The sequence below is a fragment of the Schistocerca nitens genome, chromosome 9, assembly GCF_023898315.1.
Source record: "Schistocerca nitens isolate TAMUIC-IGC-003100 chromosome 9, iqSchNite1.1, whole genome shotgun sequence".
Taxonomy (NCBI): Eukaryota; Metazoa; Arthropoda; class Insecta; order Orthoptera; family Acrididae; genus Schistocerca; species Schistocerca nitens.
This window is the reverse complement of record NC_064622.1, coordinates 278,594,441-278,613,651: the sequence shown is the minus strand read 5'-3', so window position 1 is coordinate 278,613,651 and position 19,211 is coordinate 278,594,441. Positions and strand designations below refer to the sequence as shown.

The 19,211-nt window shown below is 36.9% G+C and overlaps 1 protein-coding gene across 3 annotated transcripts in view; it reads right to left on the bottom strand.

Moving 5' to 3' along the window:
• Positions 1-229: 229 nt before the first annotated feature.
• Positions 230-19,211, bottom strand: part of LOC126203779 (uncharacterized) — a 158,973-nt gene continuing 139,991 nt past the window's right edge. For 2 of the 3 annotated variants that reach the window (XM_049938147.1, XM_049938149.1), the window contains 6 exons: positions 18,521-18,609; positions 6,657-6,752; positions 5,738-5,800; positions 5,476-5,562; positions 3,666-3,742; positions 230-1,365 (listed from right to left, as the gene is read on the bottom strand). In XM_049938147.1, coding sequence (XP_049794104.1) covers positions 1,002-1,365; positions 3,666-3,742; positions 5,476-5,562; positions 5,738-5,800; positions 6,657-6,752; positions 18,521-18,609 — 776 coding nt within the window. In that variant the 3' untranslated portion in view covers positions 230-1,001. The remainder of the gene's footprint in view (positions 1,366-3,665; positions 3,743-5,475; positions 5,563-5,737; positions 5,801-6,656; positions 6,753-18,520; positions 18,610-19,211) is intronic. The other variant, XM_049938148.1, reaches the window with a different exon arrangement.

Genomic DNA, 19,211 nt, shown 5'->3' with positions numbered 1-19,211 from the left:
ACACACACACACACACACACACACACACACACACACACGCCTCCCTGCCTCTAGTTGGCAGCTGTTAGGCGAATGACAAAAAGTCGTGGCAGCACTGACTGCAAGCTGAGGGGAGTGGTAAAAAGGGGAGAAGCAGTAAGAATGAGGGAGTAGGGAAGCATCGCTTGTACTCAGCCGCGCCCAGCCAGCGACAATACATGACATCTTGGTAAACAAATCATTTCATCTACTCAGACAGAATCGAGATTTTTCCAGTGTTTTTTTTTTCAAATTTCTCTAATATTTCCCTGATTTCTCTAATATATCGTAAATTCCCCGATTCTCAAAACTTGTGGCAACCCTGGTAGTACAAAATTAAACTGAACATTCTCTGGTGAGATACAGACTAGTTTAGGGATAGTACCATAGTTAATCCTTATTCAGAGATGCAAGATTTTTTCCCTAAGTGTTACTGACTTAATATATTACAAAGATTTCTAAGCAAAATCATAGTAACAAGATTCACAACATACAATAATAGAATTTATTGTCATTGGCAGATGTGACGTTCTTGTTCTCTGGTGCGACAGGCAACACAAACAAATAAAAAATTAAAATCCAGAGATGTTTATTTACTCAGTATATATGGCAGACAAGACTAGTAAATCATGTTTTCTCCTAACATCATCTTCCTCATCCTCCTGTGTGTGTGTGTGTGTGTGTGAGAGAGAGAGAGAGAGAGAGAGAGAATATTATGAATTCTGTGGTGATGCTGCCTATGTCTAATAGATAATTAAGACATCCTTCCTTGGGATCTTAATTTCTTTAACCAGTTCTTGATATGGAACTATTACAATCTTTAAATTTTGTACATTTAGACAAGTACAAAAATAATTATCTGAAATGTTTGCCAGCCTGTAGCACCAGAAAAGGTACATTAATGTAATTGCTTTTCATTCTGTCATTATAAATATTTCATGTAGTTCTGCATAAATTCACATATCGAAATGGAATATAATCAGTCAAAGTGCCACATCACGTAGTCGATGTGCACCGTCTATAGAATCTGCCAGTGATGGTCTGCTACCATGCATGACACCAGGACCCATTCGTGGATGCCACTGTCTGTTTGAAACAAGTTCTATGTTCCGCAGGTCTAAAAGCGAATGTGATCTCACAAGGCCATTGCTGGCTGACCCTTGCCAAGTTCTTATATCCACCATTGATCTAGTCCGTGTTAGCCGTGGTGGCCTTTGAGGTAGCACCTGAGTGGGGTTCACAGCCCAATGTCTTTGCAGAGCTGTATGAAAAGTGGAGGCATCAAATTCACTGCCTGAGCCTAGTGGAAGGTGCAGAGGAACAGCTTGTCTCACTGGGACCACTGCCCTGTAATAATAAAGATTAAATGTAATTCCTCGTTATTTTGACACCAAACAATTTAAATTATTATTGTAAGAAAAAATTAGAAAAATATGTGAGTTACAGTTTCAACAATGGAAAATCTAGGTAGGAATGTAACAATATTATGAAAAAGATATCTGCTGCTCACTGTATAGCAGAGACCCTGAATCGCAGATAGACACAACTAAAAGACTGTAGGAAAGTGATCTTTTTGCCAACAAGGCCTTCGTCAAAAATAGACAACAAAGAAAAAAACACAAACACACGCATGCACACAAACACAACTCTCGCACACGTGACCACTGTGGCTGAAAGTTCATTTTCCAACAGTCTTTTTGTCGTGCCTATCTGCGACTCAAGATCTCCGCTGTATGGTGAGTAGCAACGATTCTTTTCATAACTGAATTACAATTTGAATTTCCTGATAGTTAGTCTTTAAACATTTCTGCAATTATAAGCTGAGATCTTGCGTAACCGTAGGAATTTCATTGGATGATCTCAATACTTGTTATTAAAACTTCTAACATAGCTCATAAACAAAAGTATTTCTTTTTTTTAACCAGTCATTGATCAGGTACTTTGATCGGCCCTTGTCTAGCTGAAGATGAAGCATAGGTATACCTTGATTTTGATGTAATATACCAGTTATGTTTTGTCAAGGAGTGGCAGCCAACGAGATACTTAAAAAAAGACTTTCATAACTCAGTTAAAAATTTTATATATGAGAAGGTATTCAATTACAAAGAGATTTGGAGTGGAACAGATTCATAGTAGAGATACCGTAGGAACGTCAAAATCATGTCGACTTCAAAGAAATGGCAGCTTTAAAAAAGGGGCCATTAATCATTTAATCAAAATTTAAGGAGCACAAATTTTGAAAAATTGTAATTTCTAGCTTTTACTCAACCAAGAGCAAGCTCTCTTATACAGTATATAATTTCCATTGAGAAACACAACATATTTAGTTCTTGCTCTTGTTAGTAAATAAAACACCAAGCAATGAAACCACCACTCTTAAAAGTATGAATCTTGGTCATTATCAGAATATCAGTGAAAATTGTAGGAACTTGCTACTGAATTTACAGTTTTTTTTTCTTTTTTACAAACTGCCAATTACTGACCCATCAATGACCCACCCCATTATTAGAGATGCTGCGATGAGACTGCGGCAACAGTAGGACTACAGAGCATTTTATTTTAAATCCAGACCTTCATACTATAACATATGTCTGATACAATACTTACATACTAAAACACTGTTCGTCAGTCTCCTATCGAACAGTGTGTTTATACACAACATTGAGGTTCTTTCATTCTTAAATAATGAATAAAAATGAGGAAAGATGGGGTCTCACCTACAGCTGATTGATGCCTAGTGTTTAGACATATACAACAGTATAGTGTGTTAAAATAATTTAATTGGATAGATAAAAAAATCTACTCACCAAACGGTGGCAGGAGACACACATAAAAGAAGGCTGTAATTGGGAAGGCTTTAGGAGCTAGTGGCTCGTTCTTCAGGTGGAAGGGGAAGGAAGAGGGCACAAGGAAAAAGACTGGAGACATATAGGGAAAGGGGTAGATTTCAGGAAAGTCACCCAGAACCGCGGGTCGGGGAGACTTACCACACAGGGTGAGAAGGAAAGACTGATTGTTTCCGTTGTAGTACAGTTTGTTAGCTACTTTTGAACTCCTGCTCTTTTTTTAGTGTAAGTACATACACTCAGGCACACAACTGCATTAACAGCCAAAAGCATGCACCTGCAGCTGCAATGTGAGTTGTTGTACCTACACCAGAAAATGAGTGGTTGCTTGAAAGTTAGTTCAATATTAAATGTGCCACCATCAATCAGGTACATGTGAGTGGTTGCCTTACCTTATTTTTGTTTATTGTTAGCTTAGTAATTCTGAAATAATCATTGTAAGCTTTAAGTTAATATTGTCATTGGTTACAGTCACTAAGACCTTTAATTGAATATTTATTCAATGGACCAATTTTTTTTGGAAAAGGTGTCATGTGAATGTTGAAAGCAAACACTACTATCCATAAACATTATTCTGACCGATTGTCAGACCTGCCTGAATGATTGGTTTTGATTTATTTATTTATTTATTTTTCAATCTATAAAACTTGGAAGACATCTTGCACTTGTGCTGTAGTGACAGCTGGTATAGAATGGCCATACTGGTTCTCAGGATAGATTTGTATGGGCTCAGTTATTACAATCAGGCCTCTGTGTACCACCTAAGGCACTACAGTAATATGTAACAAATTTTTCCATCACCTGTGTGGTGCCCTTGGAGATGGGGCAAGTGAACCTGAACCCATAAATGCAGCATTTTGTATCCCTTGACTTGAAGCCTGTAAAGACATGAAATACTATTTATTATAAACTTCTACAAATAGTCAGTTTACATTGAATATAGGTCTCATCCAAAAAAATGATGTGAAACCAACTCTGAATTGTAATATTTCACTGCATTACCACTGTATACATAGATTAAAATATCCACTTATTTTGTTTCCATTACTGCACAGTTCTAGCTGTGAAAACACTCTCAAACACTTGCATAAGTAAAATGCATCAAAACAGACATAACAGGGTTGAAAACAAAGAACTCATCAAATCACACACTGGTATAAAAGTTAGGAGCTTGTTCACTCTATCGGACTTCACAATTAACTCTCCAACAATGGTTGATTTTCCTGTATAAAATCACAGACCTATTTTATTCAATAATTAGAGTAGTTACAGGGACTGTATTAAAATAATGTAACAAGAAAACCAAAAATTGAATTTATAAATGATTTTTAATTGACGTTTAATGTACATAATTGGGGAATGCAAAAATTGTTTTTAGTGTTATAAACAAAGGAGAAATTTATTGATAGTTTTCCTGATTGTGAGTGTGGGATATCCTGAAGCAAGATTCCACATACAGTTTGCAAAAATAGTTACAAAGTTTCAGGCACAAGAAAGTAGCTGTGTAAGTGTGTGGGTGAGAGTTAAGAACATGTAAAATACGACTTACGATGTTCCAGAAAAAAGATTCAAGTGGAAAATAGTGACTTCTGATGTACAAATAGCCCAGAAATTATATCTGATATGACAACTGCATACCCTGCAAAATCAAATGAAAAGAGCTGAACATGCACACACGCATTACCTGTAGCTGAAGGGTTAAAGGCATGACACCAAGTGCATCTAGTGATCCCTATTCCAGATCTTTGCACCACAGGAAAATCCAATGCAGCCAACAGAAATCAAATCTCAGACCTCTTCATCTATAACCAGCAATGCTAGTGACTATAACATGTAGGTAGCCACTTATAAAAAACATTAACCCCCTCTCCCCCCTACACACCCTCCCCCTCCCCCAACACAAACACACACACACACACGCGCGCGCGCGCGCAAAGATGCTTCAGACCTACAAACAATCACAGGGAGAGTGTGTATTTAAACTGGAAAACTAGCAGGAGTAAAATTCTGTATACTGTTTTGTGTGACTTGCAGCACGCATGAGTCAGCTATTGGTGACAGGTTGGCTGATTGCCTGTCATCATTTTTGTTTGTGTACATTAAAAAAATTGAAAACACAACTTTTTGATTTCATATCAAGTTATAGCTCCACTTCACCTTGACTCATGTTCTTTAGATGAAAACTGAAAGCAAGTCCACTCACCATTCTGGAGATTTGATTTGAATCAAACATTGTGGATTCCTGCAGTGCTAACAATGTCTAAGAATTTGTATGATAGTTACCTTAATTCCCTATTTAGTTATTTCAATGTTCAGACACTTTTTCAATACATATGAGGTGCTAAGAATCACAAGGATCTAAGGCACATCATCATCTACTGTGAGGTTTTAGCATTTATTCATGCTTCAGACATCTTTTGATCTTATGGTGAGTCAGGTTCACCCATGCCGTAGGCCCGCAATGTACATATGAACGTTCAGAAAAATGCTGTCTCACTGATTTCCCTGGTATTCACTTGAATGTGAGCTCAGTGACAGTGTGCTTTAGGCATTTATGGTTCACAGCACCCCATATAAAATCTCATAGTAGTGTAAGATTAGCATTACTAACAGTATGTAACTGATGAAGTGTTCGGAGAAGGTGCTTCTCTTCACGCCAGCATCGATAGAGGGCTCTAACACAGCCAACTTCACCCACCTGAAATTAAAGAGAAAATGTGATCATAATTGTTCATCAGTTTGTTAAGTACTATAGTTCAAGAACATACTTTGCAGTTTTATTCTGTGATCTTCGAATGTTTAAAATACGATATTTTGCTTCCAATTATAAATACTTTAAGAAGCTTTTCAGTAACTGAACAAATTAAACTTACATTGCAAATTAGGCGACAGATCCAGAAGACCAGTTCTGTCATTCCATTCAATGACGTCAGCTGCTGAGGAAGAGTCAACACATCATAATCATTGTCTGTTGCTTAACAACTGCATAGTGCAATGTTAATTGAAAAATAATTTAGTAGTTACAAATCTCAAGCTAATACAGCTTTCAAGTATTTCTATATTTTGTGAATTAGCTTTACTCCTAAGGAAAATAAAACATCACAAATATAATCAATGTATAATTGAAAATGCAGAAATCAAACCTGAAAATTAGTACTATTTGTTCCAGAGCATGAACATTCACGCAAACAAAGATGCCAATATCAGAAATCTAATATTCTAACATTGAAGCAGTTCCTTTGTCAAGATAAAGCAATAGATAGTTACAAACCACAATAGCAAGACATAAAATAAGCTAAACAGAAATACATGCCATCCTAAACCCAGAATCTGAATAAATAAAAAGTTCAGAAAATAAATCCAAAATAACAGATTTATCTGTCAGTTGGCAAATGTGAACTAGTGATAGCAACCAGACATTTTTCATAAATTTTTAAATGAGAAAAACAAATTCTTAACTGTGTTGTCTTCCTTCTGTACTCAGTATAATTAAATATTTTCCAAGGCTTTTCAAATAGGTCTGTTACAAGTTCCGTTTGAAATGAGTTACTTAGAATATTGAGACAAAAAATAGAATTCATAATAGCAAATATTTTCTTGTTCCTTAACAGTTTTCTAACCTTCACTGCCATGATAGGCCTTTTATGAGGCAGATTTCAAATATTTATTAAACACTACAAATCACTATAAATAATACATAATTATATCAAATAAACTGCAAATTTTGGAAAGCTAAGTAGATAAGAAAACTTCATAAATTACAAAATCTATTATTTGAATTGTAGAACCTACCCAGAAATAGAGACTGAGAAACAAAACAAGTCCAGCCTCAGGAAGCGCCAAAATTACTGCAGTAAAAAGCCATACCAGCAATAATGGGGAACGTTTCTGTAACATACAAAGAAGTATATTAGTTTAGAAGAGAAAACCATGCTTCTTATAATTGTTTCTAATTTTTTATTTGATGACAGAATTACTTTTTTATGAACAATTTAGGAAAAGAAAGATTGGTACATACCGTGAAAACAGACACATAAAGTTGCAGGCAAGCGCAATTAAAAGACAATTGTGCCTGTCCACAACTTGACATGTCTTCTTTATGGTAAGTAGCAATCTGTCTCCTCCTACATTGTTGATATTTCTACCTGGAGTTTTAATTTCTTATGAAACAAACATAACCAGTTTCAGCCACACAGACCATCTTCAGATGCTAAGAGCAGCATTTAGTGAACAAATGTTCATGTGTCATCAAACACATGATGATGCATGAACATTTGTTCACTAAATTCCACTCTTAGTATCTGAAGATAGTCAACATGGCTAAAAACAGTTACCATTGTTTCATAAAAAATAAATAAATAAAAGTGTCATCAAATAAACAAAAATTATGAAAAGTCAGTCACTATCTCCTTAAATGAAATGTCGTTGAAGCCAAACTTCTTCACAGTTACAAGAGACTGCAGTAGTAACTACCATGATTTTACAAGTATGGTTCACTTTGGAGTTCAAAGTGTCACTTTATCCCTATGCAGTGGTCATTTTAGTTTCATTTATTAACTGTCTGTATATTTTTCTATCTATCACCTCACACAAGACGAGTGTAACCCCAATGTTTGCGTGGTAGAGTAATTATGGTGTACGTGTATGTGGTGAAAGTGTTTGAGGCAGCAATCACCGACATAGTGTAACTGAGGCGGAATAAAGGGAACCAGCCCACATTCACTGAGGGAGATGGAAAACCGTCTTAAAAACCATCCACAGACTGGCCGGCGCACCGGACCTTGACACTAATCCGCCGGGCTGATTCGTACCAGGGACTGCCATGCCTTCCCGCCTGGAAAGCAGTGCGTTAGACCGCACGGCTAACCGGGTGGGTGCAAATGAAAGGATTAGTACCAGATTTATTTAACCTACTTACTTCCTTTTGCATTATTGAAGATGAGAATTTAACTACAATGAAAAAGTAATTTATAGGAAATGTTACTTTTCATTTCATCATTACATACATATTTTGTTAATTCAGTCCAGGCATTACAATGTAGAAGTCAAGATTTAAAATTCATAATCATGTTAAAGTAGAAATTACAAGTATATTTACTCTCAGATATTATTATTATTATTTTGGAATTATGAATACCTTGCTTACACCTATCTTGTGGATTAGTAGGGCCTACTTTCAACAGCTAGAAATATATTATAAGAAAGAAGTCTGGCCTTGGTAGCCAGAAGCTGTGGTCATGTGTGTGAGTTGTATATATATATATATATATATATATATATATATATATATATATGTGTGTGTGTGTGTGTGTGTGTGTGGTGTGTGTGTGTGTGTGTGTGTGTGTGTGTGTGTGTGTTATGTACTTAAGAAGAAGGCCTCACATGTTTAGCAGTTTTTCTTTGTGCCTGGCCTGGGACTCAACATCTCGACTATGTGGTGAGTAACAATCTATCCTTTTCATAACATTGACATTATTTCATCCTGGATTTTTCATTACAAAAATAAGGTGAGATCATAACAATAAAATCAACATACAAGATTCTCAAAACTGGATTCCTGCAGAGAAGTATCTTTGGACCACTTTTGTTTCTTGTATATAGAGGGTGAGTCAGGAGAAAAGGTACATGCTTTGACGGGTGATACTACTGGTGATTCTGAACAAAAAACTTCTAATAAACATAAGCCCTTTTCTTAACCATCTCCGGGTAAACCAATGAAAACAGCTAGGAATGGGAAAGGTGCAGGTGATGGTAAATTAAGGAGGTAGGAGACGGGATACTGGCAGAAGTAAAGCTGTGAGTAACGGGCGTGAGTCGTGCTTCGGTAGCTCAGATGGTAGAGCACTTGCCCGCGAAAGGCAAAGGTCCCAAGTTCGAGTCTCGGTCAGGCACACAGTTTTCATCTGCCAGGAAGTTTCAAATTAAGATACTGTTATGTTATGGTTTGTTTAATTGTGTACGTTTCCACAGAAGATGTTCAAACAGTCTACCGCCAACTTCAATGCATGTTGCTGCTCTTGTAGACAGGTGTTGTGTTGCTGATCGGAGCTCAGTTTTGCATTCCTTTATCTGGGCACAAGCGTGTAAAATATGAGTGAGAAGTTCCTCTCTTGTGTCCAATCTGAACTTGTAGATGTCGCTTTTCAGCCAACCCCACACACAGTAATCTGATGGGGTAAGATCAGGTGACCTGGGTGGCCACACAATGACTCCATGGCGATCGATCCAACAACCGGGATACATTGCGTTGAGATACTGGGTCACTGGCTGTACGGGATGTGTAGGAGCTCTGTCATGCTGAAAGTACATACGAGCTCATGTTGCCAAAGGGATATCCTCCAAGTATCCTGGTAAACATTTTGAAGAAACTCAAGATACCATGTCCCAGTAAGACGGTTATCTAAAACAACTGGACTGATGAGTTGGTCATCAATAATACTGCACCACACGTTGACTGAGAAACGTCATTGAAAATTCGTTTCCACAGTAGTGTGCACATTTTCATTTGCCCATAAATGAGAGTTGCACATGTTGTTGATTCCGTTGCGGGTAATTGACTCGTCAGTGAACAGAATACATGGATCGCTCATTGACAATGATCCACTGACAGAATTCTTGCCGGGCGGCACTATCTCCTTCATGCACATGTACACTCTGCTGATGAAAGGGATACAGACTGTGCTTGTGTACTATCTCTTGTAACTGTGAAGAAGTTTGGCTTCAACGACATTTCATTTAAGGAGATAGTGACTGACTTTTCATAATTTTTGTGCGTATCACTCATGTTTGTGGAATACCAAGTTGGGCAGCAATTCTTCTAGAGCTATTAATAGGGTTGCGTTCCACTACTTGAAGAATGTTCTCAACTTCATTCAGAGTTTGTTGTATGCGACGTTCAGAGACAACATTTACGCTAGGAGCTTACCACACTCATGCAGTCTATGAAACACCCTGCTAAACACCCTGATATCTGGCACTCTGTGATTTGGAAATCGTTGTTGGTATTCTCGAACAGCAGCTCTGGAATTCCCATTGGACAAACCATAGACAAACACCATGTTAGCATACTCTGCATGTGTGAAGATCTGTGGCATTTTCACTACACAAAACTGTATTCATTGTTCACATAATAACACTGTAGTACCGTGCACTACAACAAGCACTGTCGGACTGAGACTTGAGGTAAACAACTGCACCATATGCAAGTGAACTGCATACTGACATGGTTAGTAAGGATGTCACTACATGTTCCTGTTTCTAGTTGTTTTCACTGGTTTACCCAGAAACGGTTAACAAAAGGGCATATGTTTATTAAGAGTTTTTTTGTTCAGAATCACCGCTAGTATCACTCCTCAAAGCATGTACCTTTCCTCATGACTCACCCTGTATATTAATGATATAAAAAGGCCACTAACTCAAAGCTGCTGAATAACATTGATGATACATCATTTATTAGCTGGGGCAGTGCTGAATAGCTAGCATTACAAAACAATAAAGAGAACTTTGATCTGATCACAGAATATCTAAACAGGAATAAACTTATTTGAATAAGGACAATGTAAATGTAATTTATTTGTCTCAAAAACATACAATGTTTAAACTGTCTAATTTGTTATACAGGAAACGTGAAGTTGAAAAAGAATCATAAGTATCCTTTTCATACAAAAACCAAAAAGTAGAAAAGAAACTATATAAGAATAAAAACTCTGATACTAGTTTATAGGCAGTACTTGTTCAAGAACAAGTAACTAATACAGTAAAACATACTGACTTTTTTAAACTGAAATGTTCTAAATTTTTGATAGATTTATTGCACTACAACAATCACAATATCATATTCAAATGTACCTATAAATGTGTTACTTTGTTCAAATGTGTTCCATAAATTCTTGTATATAGGAATAGCTTTTCTCTACTAAAATGTTGTACAACCATCTTTTCAGTGAGATCAGCTCTATCTTAAATATATTCCTGCCTTTTAGTTCCTCATAAATATTTAATCCTGTGAACAGCAGTGTCTAGGCAGAAATTTTCAACCCCTGTGTTGAAGTATGAAATGTCATGTGTGACAAGTGCTATAATTTTGCCTGAAATGATATTTTCTAAGTGTGTGGTCATTATTGTAGAGGAAAATCAAAATTGCATAAATGAATAGAAAAAGAATGGTTGGTATTTTTACATTTTTAAATATTGGGTGACCTGAATTTCTCAGCTGGGCTACACACATTTCTGTCAACTTTCTTCTGAAGCATTAGAAGTCTTACGTTGTTGGTTCAATTTCACCAGAAGAACTAATTAAAAGTAACTCTTTTTATTCTTTTATGAGTGGAACCAGGTAAAACACACAATGAAAAAACTCGACAATTGAAGTTGTTTACTGTGAATACTAAATGTGCTTTTCAACTTAAATTTTTGAAAATATAATATAACTGGGTAGATAAAAAATCTACTCACCAAGTGGCAATAGGAGAAAAATGTATAAAAGTTAAGGTAATGTGCAAGTTTTTGGAGCCAGTGCCTTCTTCTTCTGGCAGAAAGGTTGAAGGTGAAGGACAGGGATGAAGGAGAACAAATAATGAGGTTTAGGAAATGGGGAGAGTTACAGAAAAATCATCCAGAACTCTAGGTCAGGGGAGATATACTGGAAGATGAGAAGATTGGACTGATTGTTGGAGACTGCACCAGACAAAATTTGAAAACTTGAGAGCTTAGAAGTGGAAGACAGGATAATAAGTAAGGCAGAGATTACTAACAAATCATCGTGCAAGAGTTAATAAGAGCAGAAAGCCAAGTGCCTTGTATGTCAGAGAGATGGAAGATTGGGGAAAATAGACAGGTCAGAAAATAACAGATATAGACAACTAAAATGGAGTCAAGAAATAAAAAGAAGAAATGCTAGGACTGAAGAAATTAATGGAAATAAAAAGAAGAAATGCTAGGACTGAAGAAATTAATGGAAACTAAGTTCAAATGGGTGGTGAGAAACAAGGACATGTAACAATAGTTCCCACTTGGAAGTTCTGAGAAACTCGTGTCAGTGTGAAGAATCCAGATGGCACATGTGATGAAACAGGTACTGATGACATGACTGTCACATTGTAAAGCATGCTCTGTAACAGAGTATTGTGTGTTGCCAGTATACACCCCCTGTCTATGACCATTCATCCTAACTGATAATATGGTGGCAGTCAAATCAGTGTAGAAGGCCCAATAGCGTTTACATAACAGCTAGTACATGACATGTGTCATTTCACAGGTGGCTCACACTTTGATAGCATATGTTTTGCCAGTTACAGGGCTGGTACAGATGGTGGCAGGAGGGGGCATAGGGTAAGTCCTATAGTGGGTCCATTCACAGGGGTAGGAGCTATTAGGTTACAGGAATGGGTAGAGAAGGAGCATTTGGCCTGACCAGGATATTGCAGAGTAGGAAGTCATAAATGAGAGTGCTGATGAAGTTGCTCATTTTTTGGAGGGATCAGCAGTACCAGGATTGGATGTGATGGCCCAGGAAATCTGCTTTTGAACTAGGCTGGTGGGGTAATTATGCACAGTGAAGGCTGAAGTGAGAATGGTAGTGTATTACATTTTGACTGTTGCCATCCTTTCAGTGTCAAATGTTCTGTTCCACACAGCTTTGGCATTCACGGCAAACATATTTGTTCTTATGCAGACTCTTTACAGCAATAAACCAGCATTCTCGCCTCTACCTTTGAAGGACATAACTACTCCACCAGCCTAGTTCAAAAGCTGATTTCCTTGGCCATCACATCCAATACTGGTACTGCCGTTCCTTCCAGAAACAACTTAGGAGCACACCTCTTCACACTCAGTACTCTCCTGGTCTTGAATGTATTAATCAGCTACTTTGACAAGGCTATGACTTCCTAAAATCATGCCCTGAAATGGCTTTCATTCTGTTTGACATTTTGCCTAGAATAGTTATCAGTTAGGATGAATGGGCATATACAGAGGGTGTATACTGGCAACATACATTATCCTGTTGCAGAGGATGCTCTACAACATGACAGTCATGGCATCAGTGCCTGTTTCACCACATGTGCCACCTGGGTTCTTCCCCTTGACATCAGCTTCCTAAAATTTTGCAGGTGGGAACTGTCATACAACATGTCCTCAGTTCTCAGCATCCACCTGGTCTTACTTCACATTACTTTATTCAGTCTCAGAATTTCTTTTCAGTAACTATTTTTTTCTTCACTCACTTCTGTATCTTTTACTTTTGGACCTGTCTATTTTTCCCTGCCCCCATGCATGGTGCACTTATCTTTCTGCCCTTATCAACTCTTGCACATTGTTTTGTTAGTAATCCCTGTCTTACTTACTATTCCCATCTTCCACTATTAAGCTTGCGAGTTTGTAAATCTCGGGTGCTGTCCTCAACAGTCAGTCCCTCCTTCTCATCCCATCTGGGACGTCTCCCCTGATCCAGGATTCTGGACAACTTTTCTGGAACTCTCCCCATTACCTAAACTTGGCCAGTCATTTTCCTTCATCCCTTTTCCTTCCCCTTCAACTCTTCAGCCAGAAGGAAAAGCCACTGGCTCTGATAGCTTGCACATTTCCTTAACTTATATATGGATTTAAATTTCTGTCCAGACTTAAGTCTAAAATCTGCATATGGCTTATTTCTGTCATTTCTTGGTCACTGTGAGGTTTTTTAATTCCAACTATTTCTGGCGTTTTAGCTCTAAAAGTCTTTTGTGATTAAGGTCTTGTTAAAAATTATAAACAATCTAAAATGGACTTTAACACTGAATCACTGTCTACAGCTGTGACCTGTGATAAACATACATTTTTATACGGGATGATTGATGAACATCTTACATGAAAGAACATATCAGCTACATCTGTAAAAATATTAGCTGTAACATTTACTTATTAAAACATCTCACAGATATAATAACTCCACTTGTCCTTAAACAAATATACCGTGTATTAATACACCTGCATTTACAATATGGTATTGAAACTTTGGCTGGTGCACCCACAGTTTACTTGGGTAGAATATTCAGGCTTCAGTAGAGAGCAGTTAACATAAGGAAATGCCAGTCCTGTATGGACAACTTCTTCAAGTATAAGTTGTCAATTGTGTACGCTTTGTATGTCCTTAAGACAATTATGTTTGTAAAAGAGATTGAAGAAATATGCTTCATGAATGAATAAATTCATAATTACAATAAATGATCATCATAGGATACCAAGTAATAAAAGAGCTACAGATCCCAGCCAACATGCTGCTAGAAAGTTGGCAAATAAAGGCAAGTTGAAACAGTTCTTAATTAAAAGATGTTTATACTCACTCAAAGATTGATGAACTCCATTACGTTCCACTATTTTCAAGTATTGCAGTTTGTTAGTAGTGGTTAATAGTTATATAACAGTATCTAATGTGCTACTTGTTGTACAGATTTGTTATATTTGTGGCATGACATCACTGTTGTAAATATTCAGAAAATGATAATGTCCAGCACTGTAAAGTAATTATGGACAAATGAAGATTATTATTATTGTTGTTATTATTATTATTGCTGTTGTTGTTGCTACTGTTATATTATTAGGTCAACTACGAAGTAATGAAACTTGTAGACCATTCTAGGGACATGTGTTGCCAATCAGAATACTTCTCTATTAATGTTGAGCTTCACACGAAGAACAACAACTGTGTTTCCAAGCAGGTTACTATAGCTATTATTAAAAGCATAAAAATGTAATTTTTTATTTTTTGTTGTTCTTGGTATCAACATTCAATACCGACATGACTTATATTATACAAAACTGCCACACTGACTGTGTACACCTAGAGCATGTTCTGAGTCAAGATATAAATTCTTTGTATGTAGCTACGACTTTAAGCTTTATTTATGGGTTTATTATGGAAAGGATAGAGTGCTACTCACAATTTATTGAAGATGTTGAGTCACAGGCTAGCACAACAAAAAAGACTGCTAAACAAGTAAGCTTTTGGCCAAACACATTCTTGAGGCTTTCTTGTCCTTCTGGAGTAGACAATACACACACACACACAAACCACCATCTCTGGCACTGAGGCCAGACTGGCCTTGGCAGACAGAGACAGTGGTCATGTGTGTGTTGTGTTTGTATGAACGCCTGTGTGTTTTGTCTACTTCAGAAGGCATTCAGGCCAAAAGCTTACTTGTTTAGCAGTATTTTTGTTGTGCCTGTCTGCAACTCAACATCTCCACTACATGATGAATAACATTCTATCCTTTTCACGATACTGTCATTATTCCATCCTGAATTTTCCATTGTTTTATTTATGGTATGTTGCATCCTGTACTTTCATTAAACTTGTGATGTTTCTCTCAAAGAGAACACATGCCACCTGCATGCAAGCTAAATAATTTCCTCTAGACAATAACGCTTCAGTTGACTAGTAGAGTTATTGTACATCTGGAGGATGGGCACCCTGTATGGGTTATGTGTTGTTGGCCTGCAGGATGAGTGATATCTGCACAATGAAGGTGCCATTAGAGGGGATCTGACACTACCTATTATCAAACATGTCACACAGTTTTGTAGATATTGGCAAACTCAAAATTATGCAGCTATGCTTTTACGGAAGGACATTCTTGAAGAGGGTGCATTTCATTTCCTGTGGTAAAAGAGGGCATTGTGGAACAAGAATTAAAGTTAATAATAAATAAATAAACTGGTAACATGAATAATCTGAGCTGGTCAGTCAGATGTTAGACTATGCTCAGCGCAAATCTTGCAGAATATTAGGGTAGAGCTGTACTCCCACTGTGGGACAAACTGCTGCTAGGCCTGATGTAAGGCACTTAACCTTGTTGTGGAGGTCACTCAAAACTGATAATGAACATTTAGGAAAGACTTTCAGTGAGAGTCACACAGTTAAACTAAACTGTCATCACCACCATAGCAGTCACCCAGGAGATGCTATTGTATGAGTATTGTGACATCAATTCACCATCGCATGGGTAATAAAATAAACTGAAGCACTCCAGTAAAAGCCCACCTATCAAAGTTTGTTTGTCTCAAAGTAATAACTAACATACCAGAAAATGATATATCTAAAAACAAAGATGATGTGACTTACCGAACTAAAGCGCTGGCAGGTCGATAGACACCCAAACAAACACAAACACACACACAAAATTCAAGCTTTCGCAACAAACTGTTGCCTCATCAGGAAAGAGGGAAGGAGAGGGAAAGACGGAAGGATGTGGGTTTTAAGGGAGAGGGTAAGGAGTCATTCCAATCCCGGGAGCGGAAAGACTTACCTTAGGGGGAAAAAAGGACGGGTATACACTCGCACACACACACATATCCATCCACACATATACAGACACAAGCAGACATCTCACAAGCAGACAGTCTGCTCATTCCAATCCCGGGAGCGAAAAGACTTACCTTAGGGGGAAAAAAGGACGGGTATACACTCGCACACACACACATACCCATCCACACATATACAGACACAAGCAGACATCTCACAAGCAGACTGTCTGCTTGTGAGATGTCTGCTTGTGTCTGTATATGTGTGGATGGATATGTGTGTGTGTGCGAGTGTATACCCGTCCTTTTTTCCGCTCCCGGGATTGGAATGACTCCTTACCCTCTCCCTTAAAACCCACATCCTTCCGTCTTTCCCTCTCCTTCCCTCTTTCCTGATGAGGCAACAGTTTGTTGCGAAAGCTTGAATTTTGTGTGTGTGTTTGTGTTTGTTTGTGTGTCTATCGACCTGCCAGCGCTTTCGTTCGGTAAGTCACATCATCTTTGTTTTTAGATATATTTTTCCCACGTGGAATGTTTCCCTCTATTATATTGATACCAGAAAATGACTTTGACATAATTATTAACACATTATTTTATTAATAAATGAAAAGCATTAGTTTGATTTTGTTCTACTGTATTACTTTTATTGTGTTAATCAGTTTTCAGGTTACAAGGCCATCTTCAGACATTTACTGACTAGTCAGTAAATGTGTGTGTGTGTGTGTGTGTGTGTGTGTGTGTGTGTGTGTGAAGATGGCCTTGTAAGCTGAAAACCAGTTAACACAATTAAAGTACCTAATACTGCAGAACAAAAGCAAACTAGCGCTTTTCATTTATTATAATGTTGCTCTATCAAGAAGTGGCAGAAGATTCAATTAACTTGATCATTATTTTATTGTTTTCTTTTTTAATCTTAGTGTGTGATGGAAAGATGTCAATTGTTTCAGAATAGGGTTTGTAAATGGTAAGTGCAACCAATTTAGCTATGATCCAAAATAAGATAAATTTTGAGAAAATAAAAGTGATTGAAATATACTCTAATTACATTCTTGCAGCTACTGCACCTTTTGTAATATTGACTGCAAATGTCACACTCAAATGAAATTTTATCAAATGTAATTAATATAATTTAGCTACCTAAAATGAACATAACAAATCTATAATCATTAACAAACTTTCAAAGTGGGCTTAAAAAACACTTCCTACACAATCAATATACAATTTTTGAGTCGGCAGTGTTTGTACTCTTTTTTTGTGGGAACCTGCATTTTTGAACTGACAAGAGGAATTCTTTCCTTTGGTATAGCCATAAAAATAGAAGTTTTGTTGATTAAATTACAAGTGAGCATATGTTGAAACAGTGACAAATTGTAATTTTCCTCAGTAAACTGGGCTTTATATTAACAATACTTATGACAGAAAAGGCACATCTACTTACTAGCCATCAAACAGAAACAACTGAAGCAGGTATGTCAAATGTAAATGTATAAAAATAAGGTGGAAAACTATCTACAAAGGCTATGTAGATGACAGTCATTTTTTCCATTTATTAGAGATAGAAGCCATCGATTGCATTTCTGGCTTGTATGCTTCGCCAATGTCAGTTGAAAGATGCTTATGCCTTAATACTAAAAAAATACAACTTAATTATATATTTATGCACAACATGTCCAGCTACATTTCTTACTATACCAAAAGGTCTCCTTGTTAGTACGTTTAGGGATCTTCAAGCCTGCATTAACACTATAGAAAAATTAGAAATATTAAATTTTTAGAATGTTTAAATGTAATTGTCCAATCGGTTCTTATGGTCATTAGTTGCTTCTCATTCAGCACACTTGTCCTACAAAATATAACTCTGGAATCATCCAGGCAGATCAACTTACTAAATACAGCAAAGAAAAACATGTTACAAACCATAGTGGCATAATATTGGTTTTCAATTTTCTTCCTAAAATGAGACAAATGCACATTGAAACTAAGTGTTCAGAAATGGGAGTACACATAAAAGAATTTACTTATGTGTAACAGACTCATTCATCCCTCAAGTTCTGAACATTCCATCAAGAATAAGAATCACCAGGGATGTGTAATGAGTCACAATATATATTGTCAAAAGACAGTAAAATCTGAGAAACTTAATTTGTATACCATATTAACAATTAACTACTGCTAAAGTGCTTAGCATGACATCTGTAACAAAAAAGTTTAGTGTGACTGGTTGTTACTATAGGGAAGTTCTTAATATGTAATATTAATTATGCAGTTAGGCATTAATAGTTGGGATTAAGAGGAAGTGTCAATGGCTGGAAGAATTACACAACTTTTCTATCATAACAGTACAAAAAAATGCAAGTAATGTACTGTATCAGACTTACTGCTGTCAGACCATGGAGCAGTACAGCAGCTAGGATGAAAGACAGGAGGTAAGCTGCACACAGAAGGTATGCTGGTGCAGGTAGGCGGACTGAAACAGATAACACACCAGAAAATTTAGCCCGAGTAATTTCACTGTGAGAGAGAAAGTTTTAGCATAGCTGCTTGGGGCAGATTTAGACTGGTAACCAGATTCATTGTGTCAAGTGCAACTATCCACAAATGCCTACAATTTCATAAAATCTTATGAGATACCTAGATCAATGTTAACTGTCATGATTAACTAAACTGAAAGAACAGTTCTGCACTACCCCAATATTATGATGATCAAGTTTCTGACAATGAAAACTGATTCTCTGAGAACATGGAGAGTTTATATAAATGAAATTTCTTTTCAGGCAAAAAGAATGCATTGAGATGCATGACTGGCAAATGCAGGAGAGCTCATCCAAAAATTCTGCCCACTTGTAATTCAATAACCCAACTGGACAGACTGTAATATAGTAGCATTTTTATGTTTAATGGAGACATGATATAAACATAATTCTCTATTTGTCAGAACAGAAGAAATATCATTCAATGTTAGTAAGGAAAAACTTGCAAACAGATACATGTCGAAGTGAGTGACAGACTGACCACCTCTTAATCAACAGATTGATCAGTTTTACCGGTCAGGCATCGAAAAATGTAACT